The sequence below is a fragment of the Bufo bufo genome, chromosome 4, assembly GCF_905171765.1.
Source record: "Bufo bufo chromosome 4, aBufBuf1.1, whole genome shotgun sequence".
NCBI classification, from domain to species: domain Eukaryota; kingdom Metazoa; phylum Chordata; class Amphibia; order Anura; family Bufonidae; genus Bufo; species Bufo bufo.
The window spans coordinates 597775613-597796375 of NC_053392.1; the positions used below are offsets into that span (position 1 = coordinate 597775613).

The 20763-nt window shown below is 43.7% G+C and overlaps 1 protein-coding gene across 1 annotated transcript in view; it reads right to left on the reverse strand.

Moving 5' to 3' along the window:
* Positions 1–287: 287 nt before the first annotated feature.
* The window catches only part of LOC120999543 (oocyte zinc finger protein XlCOF22-like), a 145454-nt gene continuing 124978 nt past the window's right edge, over positions 288–20763 (reverse strand). The window contains exons 5-7 of the mRNA XM_040430511.1: positions 20559–20689; positions 19407–19509; positions 288–1076 (exon numbers count right to left, since the gene is read on the reverse strand). Of these exons, the coding sequence (XP_040286445.1) occupies positions 322–1076; positions 19407–19509; positions 20559–20689 (989 nt within the window). The 3' untranslated portion in view covers positions 288–321. The remainder of the gene's footprint in view (positions 1077–19406; positions 19510–20558; positions 20690–20763) is intronic.

Here is a 20763-nt window from a genome sequence, read left to right on the forward strand (position 1 = left end):
AGCAGCAACCTCTCCCTATGCTTGAATCAGCAGAGTGACGTGCAGCGCTACGTGACCCAAGCTTATATAGAGGCTGGGTCACATGCTGCACTGGCCAATCACAGCCATGCCAATAGTAGGCAAGGCTGTGATGGCCTCTTGGGGCAAGTAGTATGACGCTTGTTGATTGGCTCATTGATTGATAGGCTTAATGGAGTTTTAACATAGTGATTCGTGACAAATTAATTCGGAACAAAATCAAATTTCTTGTTGAACTCTGACCAAGCGGCAGAAATTAATTCTTCAAAAGTTAGCTCATCTCTAGTTATCACATTCTGAACATTAAAATCGCTTCTTTCCAGTGTGAATTCTCTGATGTTTAACAAGATTTGATTTCTCTGTGTAAGCTTTCCCACATTGTAAACAAGAAAATGGCTTCTCCCCTGTGTGAGTTCTCTGATGTATAGTAAGATATGATTTCTGTGTGTAAGATTTCCCACATTCTAAACAAGAAAATGGTTTCTCCCCTGTGTGAATTCTCTGATGTTTACGAATAGTTGATTTATCAGTAAAACATTTCCCACATTCTAAACAAGAAAATGGCTTCTCTCCTGTGTGAATTCTATGATGTTTACGAATAGTTGATTGATCAGTAAACAATTTTCCACATTCTGAACATGAAAATGGCTTCTCCCCTGTGTGAGTTCTCTGATGTCTAATAAGATGTGATTTAGAGTTAAAATGTTTTTCACATTCTGAACATGAAAATGGCTTCTCCCCTGTGTGAGTTCTCTGATGTCTAATAAGATCTGATTTAGATTTACAACATTTCCCACATTCTGAGCATGAAAGAGCATTCTCCCCTGTATGACTTCTTTGATGTTGAACACTTCTTCTGTGGATTTTATTTTGCTTAACAGTCTGTGATGAATTAGAAGATTTAAATCCATCCAAAGGATCAGATGATAGATCTTTGCTGTGAAAGGCTGAGGATACATCTGAGATGGCATGCTCTTCATGTGTATCTTCTGTGACACCACAATCATCTCTTCTAAAATCTGACATCACATGTTTCTCAGAGCTCCTGTTACAGTCATCTGCCAAGAATAAATCAGAGTTTTACCATTTTTAAATAATAGAACCTTAAAATTATATAAATTTTATAACAATTCTATATAACGAAAATCCATACAAATTACAAGTCGTGGAGCAAATTTCAATTTTCAACTGACTATGGGCAAACAGATAACAATCTGACGGTAGACTAGTTGCCTGGACCAGTAGATGATGATGTTAGGTCACAGGCTGGTCACTTGTATTTTCTACTCTTGTGCTGAAGCCAGCATCTTGATTGGTTCACAAGGGATTTGTGAGTCAGTGCTATAAGCTGGTGTCCGTCTCACACACTGACCACTAACTGCACTTAAAGGGATTCTGTCATGACATTTTAGGCCTATAACCTAAACATATGGCCAGGTCCGTCCAAATAGCTTGAATCTGAAACTGTACTTATTAAATGTGCCTGTGGCTCTATTAGCACATAAAACAGGTTTTTATAACCTGTCATTCACCTACCTAAGGTGCGCAAGGGGACGTCGCTTCATACAGGGTGCTCGGCTGCAGCCATCTCCGTCTGGGGGCCAGCACCGCCTTCCCACTAGAAATCGCCGCCCTCCCTGTCTATAGTGCCGCCTTCCTCATCTCACCCCAGCCTCCGCAATCGTCCGGTCCCTCAGGTTATGCCTAGTGCGCACGCCCGGGATCTGGCAGAGGGACCTGGCGATTGCGGAGGCGGGGCTGAGGTGAGGAAGGCGGCGATTTCAACTGGGAAGGCGGCGCTGGGCACCAGACGGAGATGGGTGCAGCCGGGCACCCTGTATGAAGCGACGTCCCCTTGGGCACCTTAGGTAGGTGAATGGCAGGTTATAAAAACCTGTTTTATGTGCTAATAGAGCCACAGGCACATTCAATAAGTACAGTTTTGGATTCATGCTATTTGGACGGACCTGGCCATATGTTTAGGTTATAGGCCTAAAATGTCATGACAGAATCTCTTTAAGCACAAAACACAGAAATTGAAGCTGAAAGCCCACCTTCTATCTAACTCACAGACGTACTAAATATATTATTGCTCATACACCACATACATATAAATAATACCGGCATGTACTGTACATATAATGCTCTGTTCATATCACATTTATGGGCTCTAACATATACACCCAGGATGTCTACATTGAATTGATGTGTATGACAGATACAATACAGTGACATTTAACTATTTTTTTTTTTTTACTGGATATAGTTGTATGGAATACTGATGTATAGAAGCCACATTTACATTTATTTAGAATAAGGACATTAGGTAATTTTTAGTGCACAGGGAACGCTGTGATGTCAAAACCCCCAAAACCGTAGCGGAATTCTGTTGTTTTTCTTTTCAATTTCACTATAACAAAATAATAGCAAAGACAGGTGCACTCTGCGGTCTTACTAAACCCTCAAACTGATGTTAAAATTGAGAGATTAGCCAACATATCCTACGGTGTAGGACATGTCATGCTCCTGTAATTTTCCCAATGGCTCCTGGTAGTGCCCATACGGCGCAGGTAGGTGAGTGTTAGGTCCCGAGCTACTTGAGAAACCTTGGCGTGGTGCCCGGGCTTAGACATGTCCTACACCGTAGGATATGTTGGCTGATCTCTCAATTTTAACATCAGTTTGAGGGTTTAGTAAGACCGCAGAGTGCACCTGTCTTTGCTATTATTTTGTTATATTGCTATATTGATTACCACATCCACATAATTGCTATCTTGTGTAGGATGTCTATTGTGGTACTTGTGGTTCGCTGCGGGCATCCTCCACTGTATGCATTTTTGCTGGGGATCGTCATTAGCAACGGGCCACAAGTGCAGGATTTGCTCCCCTATATATATGCACAACTGCATGTGGGTTTGAGCATTTCCTGCTTGGTTAATGCGTTTTTTCAGAGTTCTTTTTGTTCTGCCCACGTATTGCTTCATACATGGGCATTGTATGATATAGATAACGCTTTCTGTGCTACATGTTAGGAATTCCCTAAATTTGTGATTATGATTATTACTAGTCGATTTCACTTCAATGTTTTTTTTAGGAAATGTAGTAGATTTGCATCCCATACAGGACCCACATCTATAGAAACCTGACATACCCATCCATTTCTGGATAGTCGGTGTTTTTGAAGATTTATTGTTAATTGTGGGAGCAACCAGTAAGCCCAAATTTGGGGCCTTGGTGAAAGTAATATGGGGTTTGCTAGGCAATATACAGTACAGACCAAAAGTTTGGACACACCTTCTCATTCAAAGAGTTTTCTTTATTTTCATGACTATGAAGGCATCAAAACTATGAATTAACACATGTGGAATTATATACATAACAAACAAGTGTGAAACAACTGAAAATATGTCATATTCTAGGTTCTTCAAAGTAGCCACCTTTTGCTTTGATTACTGCTTTCCACACTCTTGGCATTCTCTTGATGAACTTCAAGAGGTAGTCCCCTGAAATGGTTTTCACTTCACAGGTGTGCCCTGTCAGGTTTAATAAGTGGGATTTCATGCCTTATAAATGGGGTTGGAACCATCAGTTGCGTTGAGGAGAAGTCAGGTGGATACACAGCTGATAGTCCTACTGAATAGACTGTTAGAATTTGTATTATGGCAAGAAAAAAGCAGCTAAGTAAAGAAAAACGAGTGGCCATCATTACTTTAAGAAATGAAGGTCAGTCAGTCAGCCGAAAAATTGGGAAAACTTTGAAAGTAAGTTTTATTTGACCATGAAGGAGAGTGATGGGGTGCTGGGCCAGATGACCTGGCCTCCACAGTCACCGGACCTGAACCCAATCAAGATGGTTTGGGGTGAGCTGGACCGCAGAGTGAAGGCAAAAGGGCCAACAAGTGCTAAGCCTCTCTGGGAACTCCTTCAAGACTGTTGGAAGACCATTTCAGGGGACTACCTCTTGAAGCTCATCAAGAGAATGCCAAGAGTGTGCAAAGCAGTAATCAAAGCAAAAGGTGGCTACTTTGAAGAACCTAGAATATGACATATTTTAAGTTGTTTCACACTTGTTTGTTATGTATATAATTCCACATGTGTTAATTCATAGTTTTGATGCCTTCATAGTCATGAAAATAAAGAAAACTCTTTGAATGAGAAGGTGTGTCCAAACTTTTGGTCTGTACTGTATGTCCTATTGATCTATCTTTAATAATATGATGCCAATGCTTATTAATTATGTGTTTGATCTTTTTGTATTGTGAATTAAATGGCAATATTATTCTGACTATTTCTTGGGTATTAGATTTTGGGGTTTCTAGTTTTTCTATAAAGAAGGTATTTCGATTGAGTTTGCGCACTGTTTCTAACGAAGATTCTAATCATTCCAGTGGGTATTTTTTCTCTAGGAATTGATCTTTTAGAGTGTTAGCTTCTTCTTCAAATTTATCTTGTGTTGAACAGTTCCTTTTAATACATCTAAATTGTCCTGACGGTATATTTAAAAGCCATTGCGGCAAATGGCAGCTACTATATAGTATGTGACTATTTTTAGATGTCAGTTTATGGTAAGTACTACATACTAATTGTTGGCCTTCTATATTGATTTGTAGATCCAAAAATTCAATGGAGGACATACTTGTGGTTGCTGAAAAACGTAGGTTCAAAGTATTCTCATTAATGTCCTTCAAAAATGAATCAAGGGAACCCTGATCTTTATTCCATATGAACAGAACATCGTCTATATAATGATCCCAGAGCACCAGGTCTGTCCCCAGCTTTGGGGTAATAGATAGGACACATATAGCCGCAATCTACCAACACAAAACTTGTCTAGGAATCACATGTTTAGTAATTATTGTTACTTAATTATATATATTTATCTTATTTTTAGATTATAGAGTTTTAAGCAATTTTTATAAATAATCCTTATATGTAAAAACACTGCCAGTAAGAGGTTAAATGATCGGCCAAGCCAGATTTAGGCTTTCAGGTTTTTCATTAAATGACATCACAGCCCTAAATGGGTAAATGAACTCAACCCTATAAAAACAGCCATACAACAGATGACACTTGACCACTGAGGAAGGAGTCGTGTTAACTCCGAAACGCGTCTGGTGTACACAAGTCTCTACAAAAGGAAGAAACCGCAGCTTACCATCTGTGCATCTATATTCAATTTGCAAGTATATTCGATTATTTTTTGCAAAGAAACGAAAGTCCGGTCCTGCTCTGGGAAAAAAGGCATACAGCTTTACGATCTATCAAGCGGGTGTAACCACACACCCACCCCGGCACTTAACGGACTGTTTCCTTGTCTACAAGCTTATTTGCTCACTTCAAAAGTTGATCGGAGGTACGACCACCTGTGCTGATAATACGTGGGACGCCACGCTAAGCACAAAAAAAATCTGAACACTTTACTACTTCCAAACAGTGAGTAATCTACTATAACCATTACACTATCACAGTGTACAAGCAAAACTACTATTGAGCTATAACTGTGAAAGAATTTATGCAATGAATTGCAAAGGATAATATCCCTATTTCAGTTAATTTCTATATTAACAACACCGCTGATAAATTGCGGACCAATACAGAGACTGCATCTATTACTATCTTATAGACTGAAACCCAGTACTATTGAAACAGACATTATACCTACTACTGAGAACTCAGTTTAAAGTACACATTAACCCTTGGCATGGCTATATTTTAAACCTGTATTTTATGATTTTAGAGTGATAAGGTACCATATTTGCACATTATATTAAATTGTATTTAATACATTTTTAAACCTAACATTGAGTATAGTTTGGTGTAAATCAGATGTAGGTGTGCCCCTCTTACATATTTGAATAATAGGATATGCTCTATCTTTGAACCGAACGGAAAAACGGAAACGGAAGGCATACGGAGTACCTTCTGTTTTTTTTTTTTTGCGGATCCATTGAAATGAATGGTTCCGTATATGGTCCGCAAAAATTGGAATGTAAATGAAAAAAAAAAACGTTCGTGTGCAAGAGGCCTTAAAAAAATACTCAGAACCGCAACCTGTATGCTTTTAGATTTTTGATCTAGACCTGCTTGTAAAAAACTTTTAAAGTATCTGAACTGTAACCTAGGAAGGTAGAAAAAATATTCCACACCCTAATGTATTTTTTAGAGGTGACATTGCGGAAACTACTCTGTCTGATAAACCTCTCCTAGACCAGATTACCCTTTCAATTTCCATACTGAGAGACGAAGTGTCTCTGGATTGGGATGCAATAGAGGCCCCTGGTAAAGTAGATCTCTACTGCTAACCTCAGAAGGTTTGTGTACCAGGATCTATTTGGCCACTTTAGAGCTACGAAAATTACTGAGGCTCCCTCTTCCTCTATTTTCCTCAACACTCAGGGAATAAGGCAAAAATGGGGGAAGGCATAGCCCAGCTCCCGACTCCAGTCTTGCGCTAACCCATCTATTAAAAGAGGACTGTCCAAAGGATTGAGGGAGAAGAACCTTTCCACCTTTCTTTCAGCGCTAGAAGCAATCTACTGTGGGAAGACCATATTTTTGGACTATTTCCAAAAATACGTCATTGTTCAGACACCATTCCCCCTGCTTGATGGATGTACAACTTAGAAAGTCTGCTATTACGTTTTCCTTTCCCTTTAGATAGACTGCTGAAAGGAAAAGCATTCTTTCTTCCGCTATACGAAAAATCTCTTGGGACAAAAGCAAAAGATGTGGAACTTTTGTTCCCCCCCTGACGATTTATGTAGGCCACTGTTGTTGAATTGTCTGAATAAAAAAAATATTTTCTTGCCCCTTTCCTCTGGAACTGCTAATTCTAGGGCCATCTTTACCGCATTTAGTTCCTTGAAGTTGGAGGAGGCTTTCCTTGAGTTTAGGTCCTACCTCCCTTACCTGTTCTGAGAGTGAGCTTCCCAACCCCAGAGACTGGGGTCTGTGGTAACCACTATCTGATCTTTGAAAGACCATGGGACTCCCGCAGACAGATTCTTCGATATTGTCCACCATAACAGGGAACACCTGGCCTTTGATGAAAGGTGGAATTTCGGTCCAAAGAGTAAGGGAAGCAGTCAAAGGATCTCAGAATATCCGTCTGCAGCTCTCTGGAGTGAATCTGTGCATATGTTACTGCTGGAATAGTGGGCGTCATATGATCCAACACAGCCATTGCTTCTCTGAAAGTACACATGTAGGAGTGAAAAATTGACAAAATCTGCTCCCTGATTGATTCCCTCTTTATGAGGGGAAGGAAATTATTTTATTGGCAGGAGTCCAACTGGATTCCTAAAAAAAAAAACACACAAATCTGAGAGGAAACAAGGTTTGATTTTTCCCCAATTTATTTCCCAACCCAAATCTCCTAAAGTGGAACATAGAATATCCATATCTCTCTCCAACTCTTCCTTTGAATGGGAAATTAACAGAAAATCATCTAGATAAGGTACTAAAGGTACACCTCTTAGTCTTACGAAGGCCGCTATCTTTGCTACCACCTTTGTAAAAACACTTGGAGCCTGAAATATGCCAAAGGGGAGCGCCCTGTACTGAAGATGTAACAACTATCCTCTTATCCAAACTGCTGTTCTCAATAATTTCTGGTACGAGGCATGAATCAGAGTGTGGTAGTAAGCGTCTTCCAGATCCAAGCTCGCCATCCAACAATTCTGGGAGACTACATTTGGTGTTGACGCTATTGTTTCCATACGGAATTTCTTGTAAGTTAGGGATTTGTTTAGTCTCTTCAGATTTAGTATTACTCTGAACGATCCATTTGGCTTTCTTACTAAGAAAAGAGGGGAATAGAAACCCCTTCCTACTTCTGTGTTGGGAACCGGGCAAACCACCCCTTTGCTTAATAGAGCAATAACTTCCAATTGTAAAGTTTCTCTTTTTTGGAGATCCTTGGGGCATTTTGTTTGAACAAAAAAGTTGAGTGGACGAGAAAGGAATTTTATCCGATACTCGTGTTTTATAACCTCTAGAATCCATCTGTTCTGAGAAATGGACTCCCAGGCTGGAAAAAAAAACTGTGACAACCTTCCTCCCACCTGACTTCTGGTGTCATTGCTGTTTGTCTTTAGATCTACTTTCTTGGAGCTTGAACAAAAACTGCCAGATGTTTTAGGAAATCTCTCTCTTTTGTCACCCTGCCTACCCCTTTGTTTTCTAAAATTGGACTGGGGTTTAGGGGTTTAGGAAAAAAGGTAGGCTTCTGGGGAACTGGGAACCCCTTTTTATCAGAAGCTCTTTCCAGAATACCATCTAATGAGGGGCCAAAAAGCCTTGAACCTACACAGGGGACTGCACAAAGTCTAGCCTCAAAGCCCTGGTCTCCTTTCCACGACTTTAACCAGATAGCGCATTTGCCAGCATTCAACATGGCTGTCACTCTAGCAGAAAAACGCACTGCATCAGTGGATGCATCTGTTAAAAAATCAGCTGCTTTAAGGAAGGTAGAAAGACGAGTAATTCTTCTCTAGGAGTCTTGTCATTAAAATGAGACTCAAGCTGATCTAACTATAACCTTAAAGACCTAGAAACCCATGAGCAGCAATAGAAGGCCTAAGCAATAGTGTTGAGCGCGAATATTCGAATAGCGAATTTAAATCGCGAATATCGCCACTTCGAGAATTTGCGAATATTTCGATTATAGTGCTATATATTCGTATTCGCGAATAGCATTGATCGCGAATTTATCGCGAATATCTGCAATATCTTTGTCTGAGCTTTGCAACATCTCTAGCAACCAATAGGAAAGTTGCCTACCCCTTAGTGTTGATCGCAGATATTCTAATCGCTAATTTTTATCGCGGATATATTACATTGCCGATTTTTGCAATCAAGAAAATAATGACTGGAGATAACGAATTCTCGAATTTATGGCGAATATTTGCCCAGAAATTCGCGAAATATCACGAATTCGAATATTGCCTATGCCGCTCATTACTACTAAGCAACTGGTGCAGCCACTGTGGAGCTGTAGAGGGAAGTCAGGTGGGCATATATATAGATATGTGAATATATGTAAATATATGGGCCCCTTTATATGGCCAATAGGGATATATATTCACTGTATGGCCATGTATATATTGGCCCTATATGGCAAGTGGGGACATATGTATGTCCCCTGTATGTGATGCCCCAGGTATATGTGAGTTAGTATATATAGATATGTGTGTATGTCCCTGTATTTGCACACGTGTCTATATATACACTTATGTCAGTATGAGATTATATATATATATATATATATATATATATATATATTATATATAGATAGATGTGCCCCAAGCATCCATATGGATATATATATATATATATATATATATATATATATATACTTATAAAGTGGCCAGAATGCCCCCCCCCCCTCTGGAATGCGCCTGCAGGAAGGGAGGCCGACAACTAGACAATTATGTCCAGTTTCGGACACTTCAAACAGAGAATCAAAGGCGGGGGAACAAACAGCTCCCCTGCCCCTGTAGGTGGCATACCTCCGATGCTGTAATTACAGCATCAGGAGGTATGCGAGCACTTCACAGGCGGGAGATTCGAATCATCCCCCGCCTGGAAGCGCTCTCCAGGACACACGGGCATATCACTGCGCCGGCCCACGTGGAGTTGGCTGGAGGCCGGACGGGAATACGGGAGCGAGCGCGGACGGGTTTAAATACCCCGGCCGTGCGGCGCTCAAGAAGTCTATCCCCGCACCCCCCAGATGTAAGAAAAGAGAGTGCAATAACCTCTGCAGCCCTGTATTCCCCAGCCCTGCAATTAACCCATGGCTACATCCCTGGCCTGCAAGTATTAACCCTTGCAGTGCCACCATTTGTGTTTTACCCCTTGTACCCCGTAGGGACAGTGAGTAGCCAGGCGGGTGGGTTGCTGGTATTTATGTGTGTGTAAGTGTATTGTATAGATAGTGTGTGGGGTGGAATTGGGAATATTGAATTGTGTAGTGTAGTTAGGTTTGTATTGTGTTTATTGTAGTGATTTTAGTTTAAGTTTTAAACTCGTTTTATTAAAAGAGAATGACACAAGTATGGCATACATAAGACAACATGATAACCCACGCAGGGGCTATTTAGAGATGCAAGGATAGCACTGTTACACAAGGACATTGATATCTATCGGGAGTCCCAGGTGAGGGATTACATGGTATTGATTTGGGTAGTGGACATTGTACATGAAGCAAACATAGTGCATACACAAAGGGCTGAACGTAAAGTGCAAAGTTCCTTCTTATGAGGTAGGGAGTCAGTGAGGGTCGTCAGCTGTCGAGTGCGAATGCGAAGTATGCAAGGTGAGCGGAGATGCACACCAGTCTCCCCAGACCTTATCAAATTTTTGTGGACACCCCCTGTGTTTATAGACAATATTCTCCATGGAGACTCCATTGTCCCTTTGAGGAGGGGGGGGGGGGGGGGGGGATCTCCCATCCATCTTATGGCTATTGCCTTTCTGGCCGCTAAGAAAATTCTGTGATAATGTGACCACGACTCCTCATCAATAACTCCTAAAATACACATCTTGGGACATAACGGTAGTGTCACAGGAACCATGGTTGTGAGGACTTCCAGCACTGAAACTCAATACTGGCGAATGATCTCACAATCCCATATCATATGCCAAAAATTAGCTCTCTCCGCATTGCACCTATGGCACCTGGAGTGATTAATCCTACCCATCTTTTGAAGTCTAGTGGGAGTGAGGTAACTGCAATGAAGGATAAAAAGTTGAATCATCTTGTTGTTTATAGAGGGTCATACTTTGGTCGGGGCAATCAATGCCTCCTCCCATTCCTCAGAAGATAAAGAGGGTATTAGCAACTTCCACCTGCCCTCGACAGCCAACGGGGTCACCAACATGCGGTAGTTAAGCAAGTGTGTATACAGAGCAGACACTATACCTCTAGGGCCCTGCGATTTCAAAACACCAATAATGGGGTATTTACACATTCTCCTATTACCGCTCCGGAATTGGGCCTGCAGAGCGTGTCTCAGTTGAAGGTATCTGAAGAAAAGAGCGCGTGGCACCTGGAACTTATCTTGGATCTGGGAGAATGAACTTAGCTGCCCACTCTCATATAAGTCTCCCAACGTCAATATCCCATACCTTTTCCACTCAGACACCCCCTCCAACCGTACCAAGTGAGGGAACATACAGTTATCCCATATGGGGACTTCACTGGGTAAATCCTTGTAGGTATTTAATTTAGATGCCTGCCATATCTGATGGCCTAGTTTGTGGATTGGAAGGAGGCCCTTTTGTATATGGCAAGAGCCTTCCAGAACAGGCCATAGCGTGGGCACCTGCAAATAATCGTGTAGATAGGATTCTGTGTTTGGCCTTGAAGCCTCAGTGACCAAGTATCTCAAAAATCTCAATTGGCTTGCTATAAAATAAAGAAAAAAGTCAGGAAGGGAAGCGCCTCCCTGCAGCTTCGATCTTTGCAGAACCGACAGTGAGAGCTTCCTCCTGGATTTACCCCAAACAAAAGAGGTTATCAAAGCATGGATGCATTTGAAAAATCCCCGGGGAACCGGTGTACAAGCGTGGGACAACAGGTACAGACCTTTGGGCAACAGCACCATCTTTACCAGATTCAGTCTTCCCATAACCGACAATGGAAGAGCCTCCCATGTTTTCACCTTGTCTTGGAATATGGCCTCTAAGGGTTCAATATTCAAAACATAGGAGAGCTGAGGCTCTTTGGTGATTATTACTCCTAGATACTCAAACCTGTCAACTACAGGCAAGTTATATCGACATACAGGCCAATCGTGCATCCAGAGGAGCATAATGGCAGACTTGCCCCAGTTTATGTGTAGGCCGGAGTACTGCCCAAAGTGCTCTATGATTTCAATTGCTCTTGGGAGAGACACTTCCGGGTCCGACATAAACAGGATCAAGTCATCTGCATACAATCCTATCCTATCCTCTCTACCTCCCACGCTTACTCCTGCATAGACCTGATCCTGTCTAAATCTGATGGCCAGGTGCTCAATTGCTATCGCAAATAGCAAGGGTGAGAGTGGGCAACCTTGTCTTGTGCCTCTAAGTAGAGGAAGCTTGTCTGAGTGAGAGCCATTAAGCTGAATGCTGGCAGTGGGATTCTTATATAGAATTTCTATCCATTTAATTAAATTGGGACCAAAGCCAAAGCTCCCCAGCACGGCTATCAAAAAGGGCCATTTTAGTGAATCGAAAGCTTTAGCTGTGTCTAGAGAGCCCAGTGCCCACCTCGCTTTCTTAGCAACACCCATCTGCGCAATCACTTGAGCTCTCCTAATATTGTCCGATGTGGACCTTCCAGGCATGAAGCCCGATTGATCAGAATGGATTACTGACGTGATTACCTTATTCAACCTGTTGGCTAGAATTCTGGTCAAGATTTTATAGTCCAAGTTCAAAAGAGAAATTGGGCGATAAGATCCACATTCCAATGGGTCCTTACCAGACTTCAAGATCACAACAATGGAAGCATCGTACATGGAATCTGACAAGGAGCCACGGGAATGCGCCGCCCGGTACAAATTCAACAGCTGAGGGCTCAAATTTTCCCCATATCTAGAGTATACCTCTACCGGGATGCCATCCAGGCCGGGAGCTTTCCCTAACGGTAAATCCTTGATAGCCCGCTCCACTTCCTCTAGTGTGACATCCTCCTCCATAAGACCTTTATCCAGGTCTCCTAGCCGAGGATGAGACACTTCACCGAGGTAAGACTCTAAATCTTGCCCTGAGTAAGTAACTGCCGATTTATAGGTCCCTGTAAAAAGTCATGGAAGCATTTCAATATGTCTTGCACCGACTCCACTATGCGGCCGTCAGCCTCTTGTATGCGGAGTACAGGAGGAGCCATATTGTTGGTACGTGCAATATGCGCAAGTAGCTTCCCTGTCTGATTACCCGATTCAAACGCCTGCTGCTTAAGGAAAAAGAGCTTCCTTTTGCTCTTTTCTTCGAGGTGCAGCATGTACATTCTGCCTCTGGACAACCACTCCACTCTGCGCTCCTCAGAGAGGGACTCAGTAAACGCCTTCTCGGCCTCCCTACAGCTTGCATGCAGATCATTCTCCTTACGCTGCGAGTCCCTCTTAACATATGAAATGGAGGATTTGATACACCCCCTGAGGTACGCCTTTAATGTCTCCCACAACAACAAAGCGTCAGTGGATTCGCCCTGTACCTCAAAAAACATCCTCAATTGATTAGGGATTCTGTCATTTAAACCGAACAAGGATAGCCAGAAAGGATGTATACGCATCTTACTGCCAGCGCTAACAATCAGTCAGGGCCAGTTCCGACAATACTGGGGCATGATCAGAAGGACCCTCAGGCCCGTGTCGGATATCCACCAGATCAGTGTACACTATGGCGTTACCAAAGAAGTAGTCAATTCTAGATAGAGCTCCTCTGGCGGGGGTGAAGCAGGAGTACTCCCTTGTGTGTGGATTCCTGGCTCTCCACATGTCTATCCAGCCCATCTCCTCCGAAATTCTGGCAAGAACCGTGCTGTCCCCTCCTAGCCCCCCTCTGTCGGCCCTACAGCTAAACCTATCTAAATCCTCACTAACTACTTGATTGAAATTCACCATACAAAAGAAACGGGCATTGGTATAATTAGCCACAAAGCCCGCAACTGCTTGTAGGAGGGAGAGAGATGCAGGAGGGGAATTATACAAGTTAACAATCACATAGGGGGCGCAGTTGATATGAGCATGTATGAAGATGTACTGTCCCCCTTGGTACACAGCTGAATAGTGAATCTCGCATCTGAGGCTTCTATGGAACAAAAGGGCAACGCCTCTGGAATGGGAGCTCCCATAGGCATTGAATAAATGCTGGGCCCAGGGCTTCTTTAGCCTATTGCCCGTTTCCGGAGTCAGATGAGTTTCCTGAAGGCCCAGAATATGTGGGTTAAAGGAGCGGATTTGGGAGAACACCGCAATCCTCTTTTTAAGATCTCCCAGCCCCCTCACATTCCAAGACATTACTCTTATGGAGGCCATAATAGCGGTAGATTTGAATCAAGGACAAATACCCACAACCATAATGCGTGCACTGGCGGTTCAGATATTTAATCTATATGAAACATAGACTCCCTTACTGCTATCATGAAGAGAGATGACCATACTTGAGGCATATAAGCTTGAGCATACAAAAACATAATACGGAACAGTAACATTGATAACCTGAAAGTGTCGGAACCAGAACCGACTAACTTGGTGGTCCTTAACTCGGGGACCTGCATAGTGTATATAGATGTTATAACCATACAGGTTGTGCTCCTCCCCTCTTTCCAACGGAGATATGAAAAACTGCTAGTATTAATACATGACAGTGGGACATATTAGTAAAACGTCCAGGGCTGTGTACAGGGAGACCCACTATGCTTAAGTGAGGTCTCACATAAGTCTAGCAAAAGTGAACGACATCATGAGAATGTGGCCGAGAATATCTATATCGCATAATAAACAACATCAAACTCCTTGGTCCTTGGTCAAGTCCCATTAGAGTCAGACATGAGGGGGTGATTAATACTTGCTGTGAACAAACAGTGTGGAGTTCAGTGTGGTCCGGGGCGCGCAGACTTCCTTGAGGCCCAGTCCTCAGCTTCCTGGGGGTCATTGAAAAAAACGGTTTTATCGCCATCTATGACTCTAAGGCGAGCCGGGTAAGCCATGGAATACTGAAGATTTAGATCCCGGAGGCGGCGTTTAACCGCAACAAATGTGGCTCTCCTCTTCTGGAGATCAGCAGAGAAATCCGGGAAAAGGGAGACTCGTGCATTGTCATGCCTGATGTCTTGCTTGCTTCTGGCCTGGCTAAGGATAATATCCCGGTCTCTCCAGTTCAAAAGACGCGCTAAAAGGGGTCTTGGAGGAGCCCCAGGTGGGGGGTATCTGGCTGGAACACGATGTGCCCTCTCCACAGCATATGCAGGAGAAAAGGGCGCCTCAGGAAATTGCTCTTTGAACCAAGCCTCCAAGAAGGCTGCAGCATCTCTGCCCTCAGCTTTCTCTGGTAGGCCCAAAATCCTTACATTATTGCGATGCGATCTATTTTCCAGGTCGTCACATTTCGGTTGCCACTGACCCACGGATCGCTCTAAATCTTGCATTTTCCCAGCCATTGGTCTGGTCAGGTCTTCCAACGCAGACACGCGGTCTTCTGTATTCTTGACCCGGCTCTCAGCTGCTGCATGTCATGGCGGAGCAGGCTCACATCCACTCTCACCTCCTCCAGCTTCCCGGTGAGTGAGGACTGGCATGATGATATAACCACCAGCAGCTGCTCATAAGCGGCCTTGAGGGTAAACTCCGGCTCGGTGCTATCTTCAGCTTCCGCCTGCTGAGCGGCCTGCCCACGGGTAACTTCCACGCGCGTAGGAGTTGCGGTCGCAGTGTCATTTTGGGCCTCTGATCGGGCGAATTCTTTTAGCTTCTCAGCTGCCGTTTGTGCTTTGTTGGGCCCCATATTCGGTGTGCAGGGTCTCCTCCTGCGTTTATACACCGTCCACTCTGTGCCTGGAGTCGGCAGTTTGTCAGGATGGTGAAGGATTGATGAGGGTAAGCGGAGTTGCTCTCAAAAGCGTGCTTACATGCCGGCTGCCCGCCATGCCCCCTTGTGGCTAGAATTTTACTTAGAATCCGCCCAGAGTTTTCACAATCAGTCTCTCTACTGTAACAGGCTCTTTCTGGTCACCGTGGCCGATTTCATTTCAGGGACTTAAGAGAAGATTTAACTTGTGATCTCACCAAAGCCTTAATACTTTTGGATAAAGATTGTGACTCTTCCAGAACCAGTTTATCCACACATTCTGACATAGTGGTCTAACATAAGATGTTGGTAAAGGTGTTTTTGCTACCTATAACAACAAAAGCAAACAACAATCCATAAATATTAGGAGAGGATATATCTCACCACATGTAGAGGTAACTTCCCCACTCCTCAGGTCCAGTATCGGGCTTGTGGGCCTCGAGGGTTCCAAGGGGTCGGTGCGTCCTGAATCACCAGGCTCCGACATTGTATCCAGACACCGAATCCAGTACAGAACTGTGTGCGCAAAGATAGAGATGGCTGCATTCTTCTGCTGCCATTTACAACGCTCCTTGGCCTCCTTTTAACACTAGGCCCAAATGCCTAATCCAGCCGGAAAAAGGTGCCTCCTCCTCCAGCGTCACATCACAGGAAAAGACTCCATGGCGCCGGAATCGTACCGCCGCCCGTTCCCAAGCGCATGCTCAGAACACGCATTGGCTCCCAGCCACCATCTTTGAGTAGGGATGCCGTGCACCCCGCCAGACTGAATTGGAAGCTGCCTGAACATGGCCACAGCAGCTCCCCTAGATGCTGGGAGGAGGAGGGAGAAAGGTAGAGTTGGCAAACTGCTCCCTGAGGAGACTAACGCCGCATGGGATAGGCCCCTTCACAGTGCGTAGACCTGGCCCTTCCCCAGCAGTACGGTGTGAACCCAAGCCGGGAGCAAGAGCTCCATAGGTACATCCTATCCGGAGGACAGGAAACCTTAACTGAAGAGTGGTGGGGGTGTTAACCATTTTATCTCTTGAGGTTCCCTGTCCTGGATGGGAGGACCTAGTCGCATGTGTGCTGTCATGGGTGAAGGGAAAAAGTACTTGGGGCACTGTCAAGTGTCCATCCCATCCCACCCCACACACACACACACACACACACATACACATACAATCAAGAGGAGGAGCAAAGGTACATGAGCCGCTAACCATGATGATCTAAAGGGATATAAAGGCAGATGATTATCCCCCGGGAGAGGAGGCGTCGTTCCCGCCGCCCCCCCCGAGATGAGTCATCATATTATCAACCAAGAAAACCGGATGCAGTCCTCTGGTGAGGTCCTCCACTAAACAAAGAAGAATAAAACTCAAACTGTCACCGCCAGTTCTGTGAGAAGGTCTGGCAGACGTTCTTCTCTACCTCTTGTATGATGTTCTTTGTTTTGGTTTCACTTTATCATCTCCTTTCCTTCTGCCAGGTGTCACTTATTTAGACTAATCGTCTTCCTTTATATTCCCTCCCATACTGCCTCACTTTGCGGTTTATACTACTTCCTGGATGAAGTGTTCACTGCTGGAGGCTGCTATTGCTGTTTGCTCATATAAGTCCTTTACTTTATTGTGTTTCCTTGCTGGCTTGATTCTAGGTGACCCTGACTCCGTCTGTATTAAGTGCAGGGAGCCGGTGGTCGTGTCCCCTCACTATTATAGGGTTTTCAGGTGTCACACAGACTTAGGTACGTGGGCATGCAATCGTCTACCATCGAGACCCTTGCATGTGCATAGCAGTCAGGGAGAGCTCTTAGGATTTTATAGGGCTCACCTATAAGCTCCTTAGTTTGGGATCAAGCCAGTCGCTCGTTTATTCATAAGTTCCAGCTATCTGCAAACTTCACCTGTGACACAAACGTAGCGCCAAAAATGAAAAAAAAATTGCATAATCCTGGAGTCCAGAGATTGGTGAAGCTGTCATGTCCACATTCAAGTAATTTGTTTAGTTCACATTCTTCCTTACACCGTGTGTTATTGGGGTTCTAGACATAAATCCTACACCGGTGGTGTCCTGGGTTTCACACCCAATCAGGAAGGGGGAAATTGTGTAATGAATATTGCCGCCACCTATAGACTGCACCCAGTAGCAATTATTTTCTGAATGTTGGTTTGCATGAAAACGTAACTTTTATTATTCCAGTGAAAATGGTTTAGAACTGTTTCTATACAAATAAAGAGCGGCCGTTATTAAAAACCCATTAAAGGGAACTTGTCATCAGAAGTGGCCTATGGAGCTATTTACATGTACCGCTGGATGAGGCGAGTAATGGAGTCATCTTCTCTATCCTGCCCAGTTTGCTCTTGTAGACCTCCGCTGGCTTCCCGATGTCAGCTCCTGGCAGTGAAAAATCTCACTCAGACACAGAAGACCTTGTTCCGGCACCAGGATCCTGACATGTGAAGCGCGCAGATATGTATACACCCCGGCTTCAAGCACTCACTGTGTTTCCCCAGGAGATGCTGGGACCACAGTCAGCAGATGTCAAGATCCCTGCCAATGTCTTCTGCTGTGAGAGATTTCCCCTTTGCCAGGAGCTGACATCAAGAAGAAGAGCTCTGTGAGAGTAAGTTGGGCAAGATAGAGGAGATGACGCTGTGTCTCGCCTCATCCAGCGGTACGCCCCAGTGACTACCGGAGCTATGTTCGATGACATCAGGTACATTTTAAAAGTGGATTTTTCCTACAAACAACCTGATTGTCAAATTGTACAAAACCTGTTTCTGAAAGCTGGCAGCTTGTACAGTGGGGACATGTAAATAGGTCAATAACACACTCCAAAAGACTTACTGATAGGGAACTTAGATTGCGAGCCCCATTGGGGACAATGTGATCCTAATGTCTGTATAGCCCTGCTGACTATAGTAGCGCTATATAAATGTATAACATAAATACAATAAATTAATAGGCCACTTCTGATGACAGGTTCACTTTAATGGATTTTTATTTTAAAAAACTTATTATTCCAGTGAAAATGAAGTTTTCCTGCAAACCAACATTCAGAGAAGAATTTATTACCTTTTGAACTACTAGATACAGTCTATAGGTGGCTCCAATATTGATTACACAATTCCCCCCCTCCCTGTTTGGGTGTGATACTAGGACACCACTGGGTACAATTTATGTCTAGAACCCGATAACACACGGTGTAAGGCAAATAGAGAACTGCTCCCCTATAGAACCACTCTGCACATACAATAATCCTATATCTTGTCAGACCAGGACTGTGACTGTGTTCTCTGAGGTGTCAACAAGGGACCATTTAACAGCTGCCATGAGATATTTTGGGGCCCCATATACTGGGATTGGTCAGAGCCCCTGGGGAGAGTGGGGTATAGCACTGAAGTCTTCAGCAGGAAGGGGGGAGCAGAATGGCCGGCAAGCTGTCACTGACCACTGGGGATTTGTCCTCCTATGATTACTTCTTTAGGGCAGAACTACTGTTCATTGGTGGCTCTTTTTATTTCAGGTTTTTTTTTTCCGGCTCTACCATAAGGCTTTTTCTATTTCCAAAAATTCAGAAGTTTCAGTAAAGCCTCTAAGTACTACGGAAAGAGGGTTCATAGAAGTTAGAAGAATGGGCGATAACCCCAACCTTCTGATCAATACTGTGGAACACCTGGTATCGGTAACAATTGTGTGCTAATAAAGGAAAACCTGTCGGAAAGTACAATATGTGACCCCCAAACTGCCACCACTACCTGACTATACAATGAGTGATCAGTAGCCAGTGAAGGAGCAGAATCTGTGAGTCTTCTCTGCTTCATGTAGTGGTTACTACTCACCTGGGTGGTTATCGGTGGGAATGTCCTCTATGATCTGCTCATCACCCCTCACATATGTATCTTCAGCCTTAATATTGTTCAGATCTTTACCCAGATTTATAACCTGTGAAACAGAAATGATAAAAGTCAGCAGACTGATGGAGAAGTCGTGTGGAATGTTTGATGTGACCAGAAAAGATCATTAATTACAATGACAATAAGTGATGAAATGACAGCAGAGTTATCTGCTATGGCAGCGGTCCATGCCTATAGCTCCTCTCCTTCCTGCTGGTGGGCACGGCTGCTGCCTGGTTTACCTGCTCCATAGCTTTAGTGCTCCAGCGGTCCAGTCCCACAGACATCCCTCTCTCTCTTCCCAGTGGTCCCAGCTGCTGGAATAACGCTGTCCTCCCACACAAGCTGAGGCCTGCTTCCTGCTGATAATGACCTTCTCTGCCCATAGGTCATGTGTGCACACACCATCTCTGGCTCTTATAGGGCCGACATGCACGCACTCTGATCTCTACAAGCCATGGAAAGGAGCCTAATCAATAGGTTCTAGTATGCTAGTTTCATGCAAAGCTTACTTGCCTGTTCTGTGTACAGACGTCTGCCTGACTTCTAGATTGGACCCTTTGCTGTCTGACCCCCGTTATGATCCTGAGCTGCTTGCCCCGACAACAGACCATTTATCAGACTGCATGTATTCTGCCTTTCCTGACCCCGTGGGTCACCAGTCACTTGTACAGAAACTACTTCAAGTGCAGCAGCCTAGTGGTTCCCCTGCAACAAAGTCCAGATCCCTGTACAGGGGATAAAGTGGAGGGAGGGGGGCAACTTATATAACACACTTTGGAGCAGAACCATGTCAAATCTGTTCAGGAGACAAAGTGGATCTACATGTGCGATGTTTCATTGTCTGACCCAAAAATATCTGCAGGTCTCCTGTATATATGCATCTAGTTGGTTCCTTATTCCAACCAGCAGTCTCTACAGACCAGAAAACTGTGAGAAGATCCAGACGACATGTAAGGTCTATAGTTAGATGTAATCCTGCCATCTCTACCTTTCTCATTATACAAGGATATAACATATAATACTGGTTTATAAAACAAGACGGAACACAAGATCTTCACAGCACTTCTACAGATCATAGGGAACCTTTCATGAGACCTTATTTCCATCTATCTGATCATCATATGGAATTCTTTGATGTTCTTCTGAACCATCCTGTAGAAGAAGAGGACTAGGACATCTCTTATCCTGTAGAAGAAGAGGGCTGGGAGTTGTTCTCTCTTCTTTAACTGTAGGAAAAACATACGGTGACAATTAATTTCTTACATATAACTAGTGAGAGGATGTGTGTATTTATTTAGTC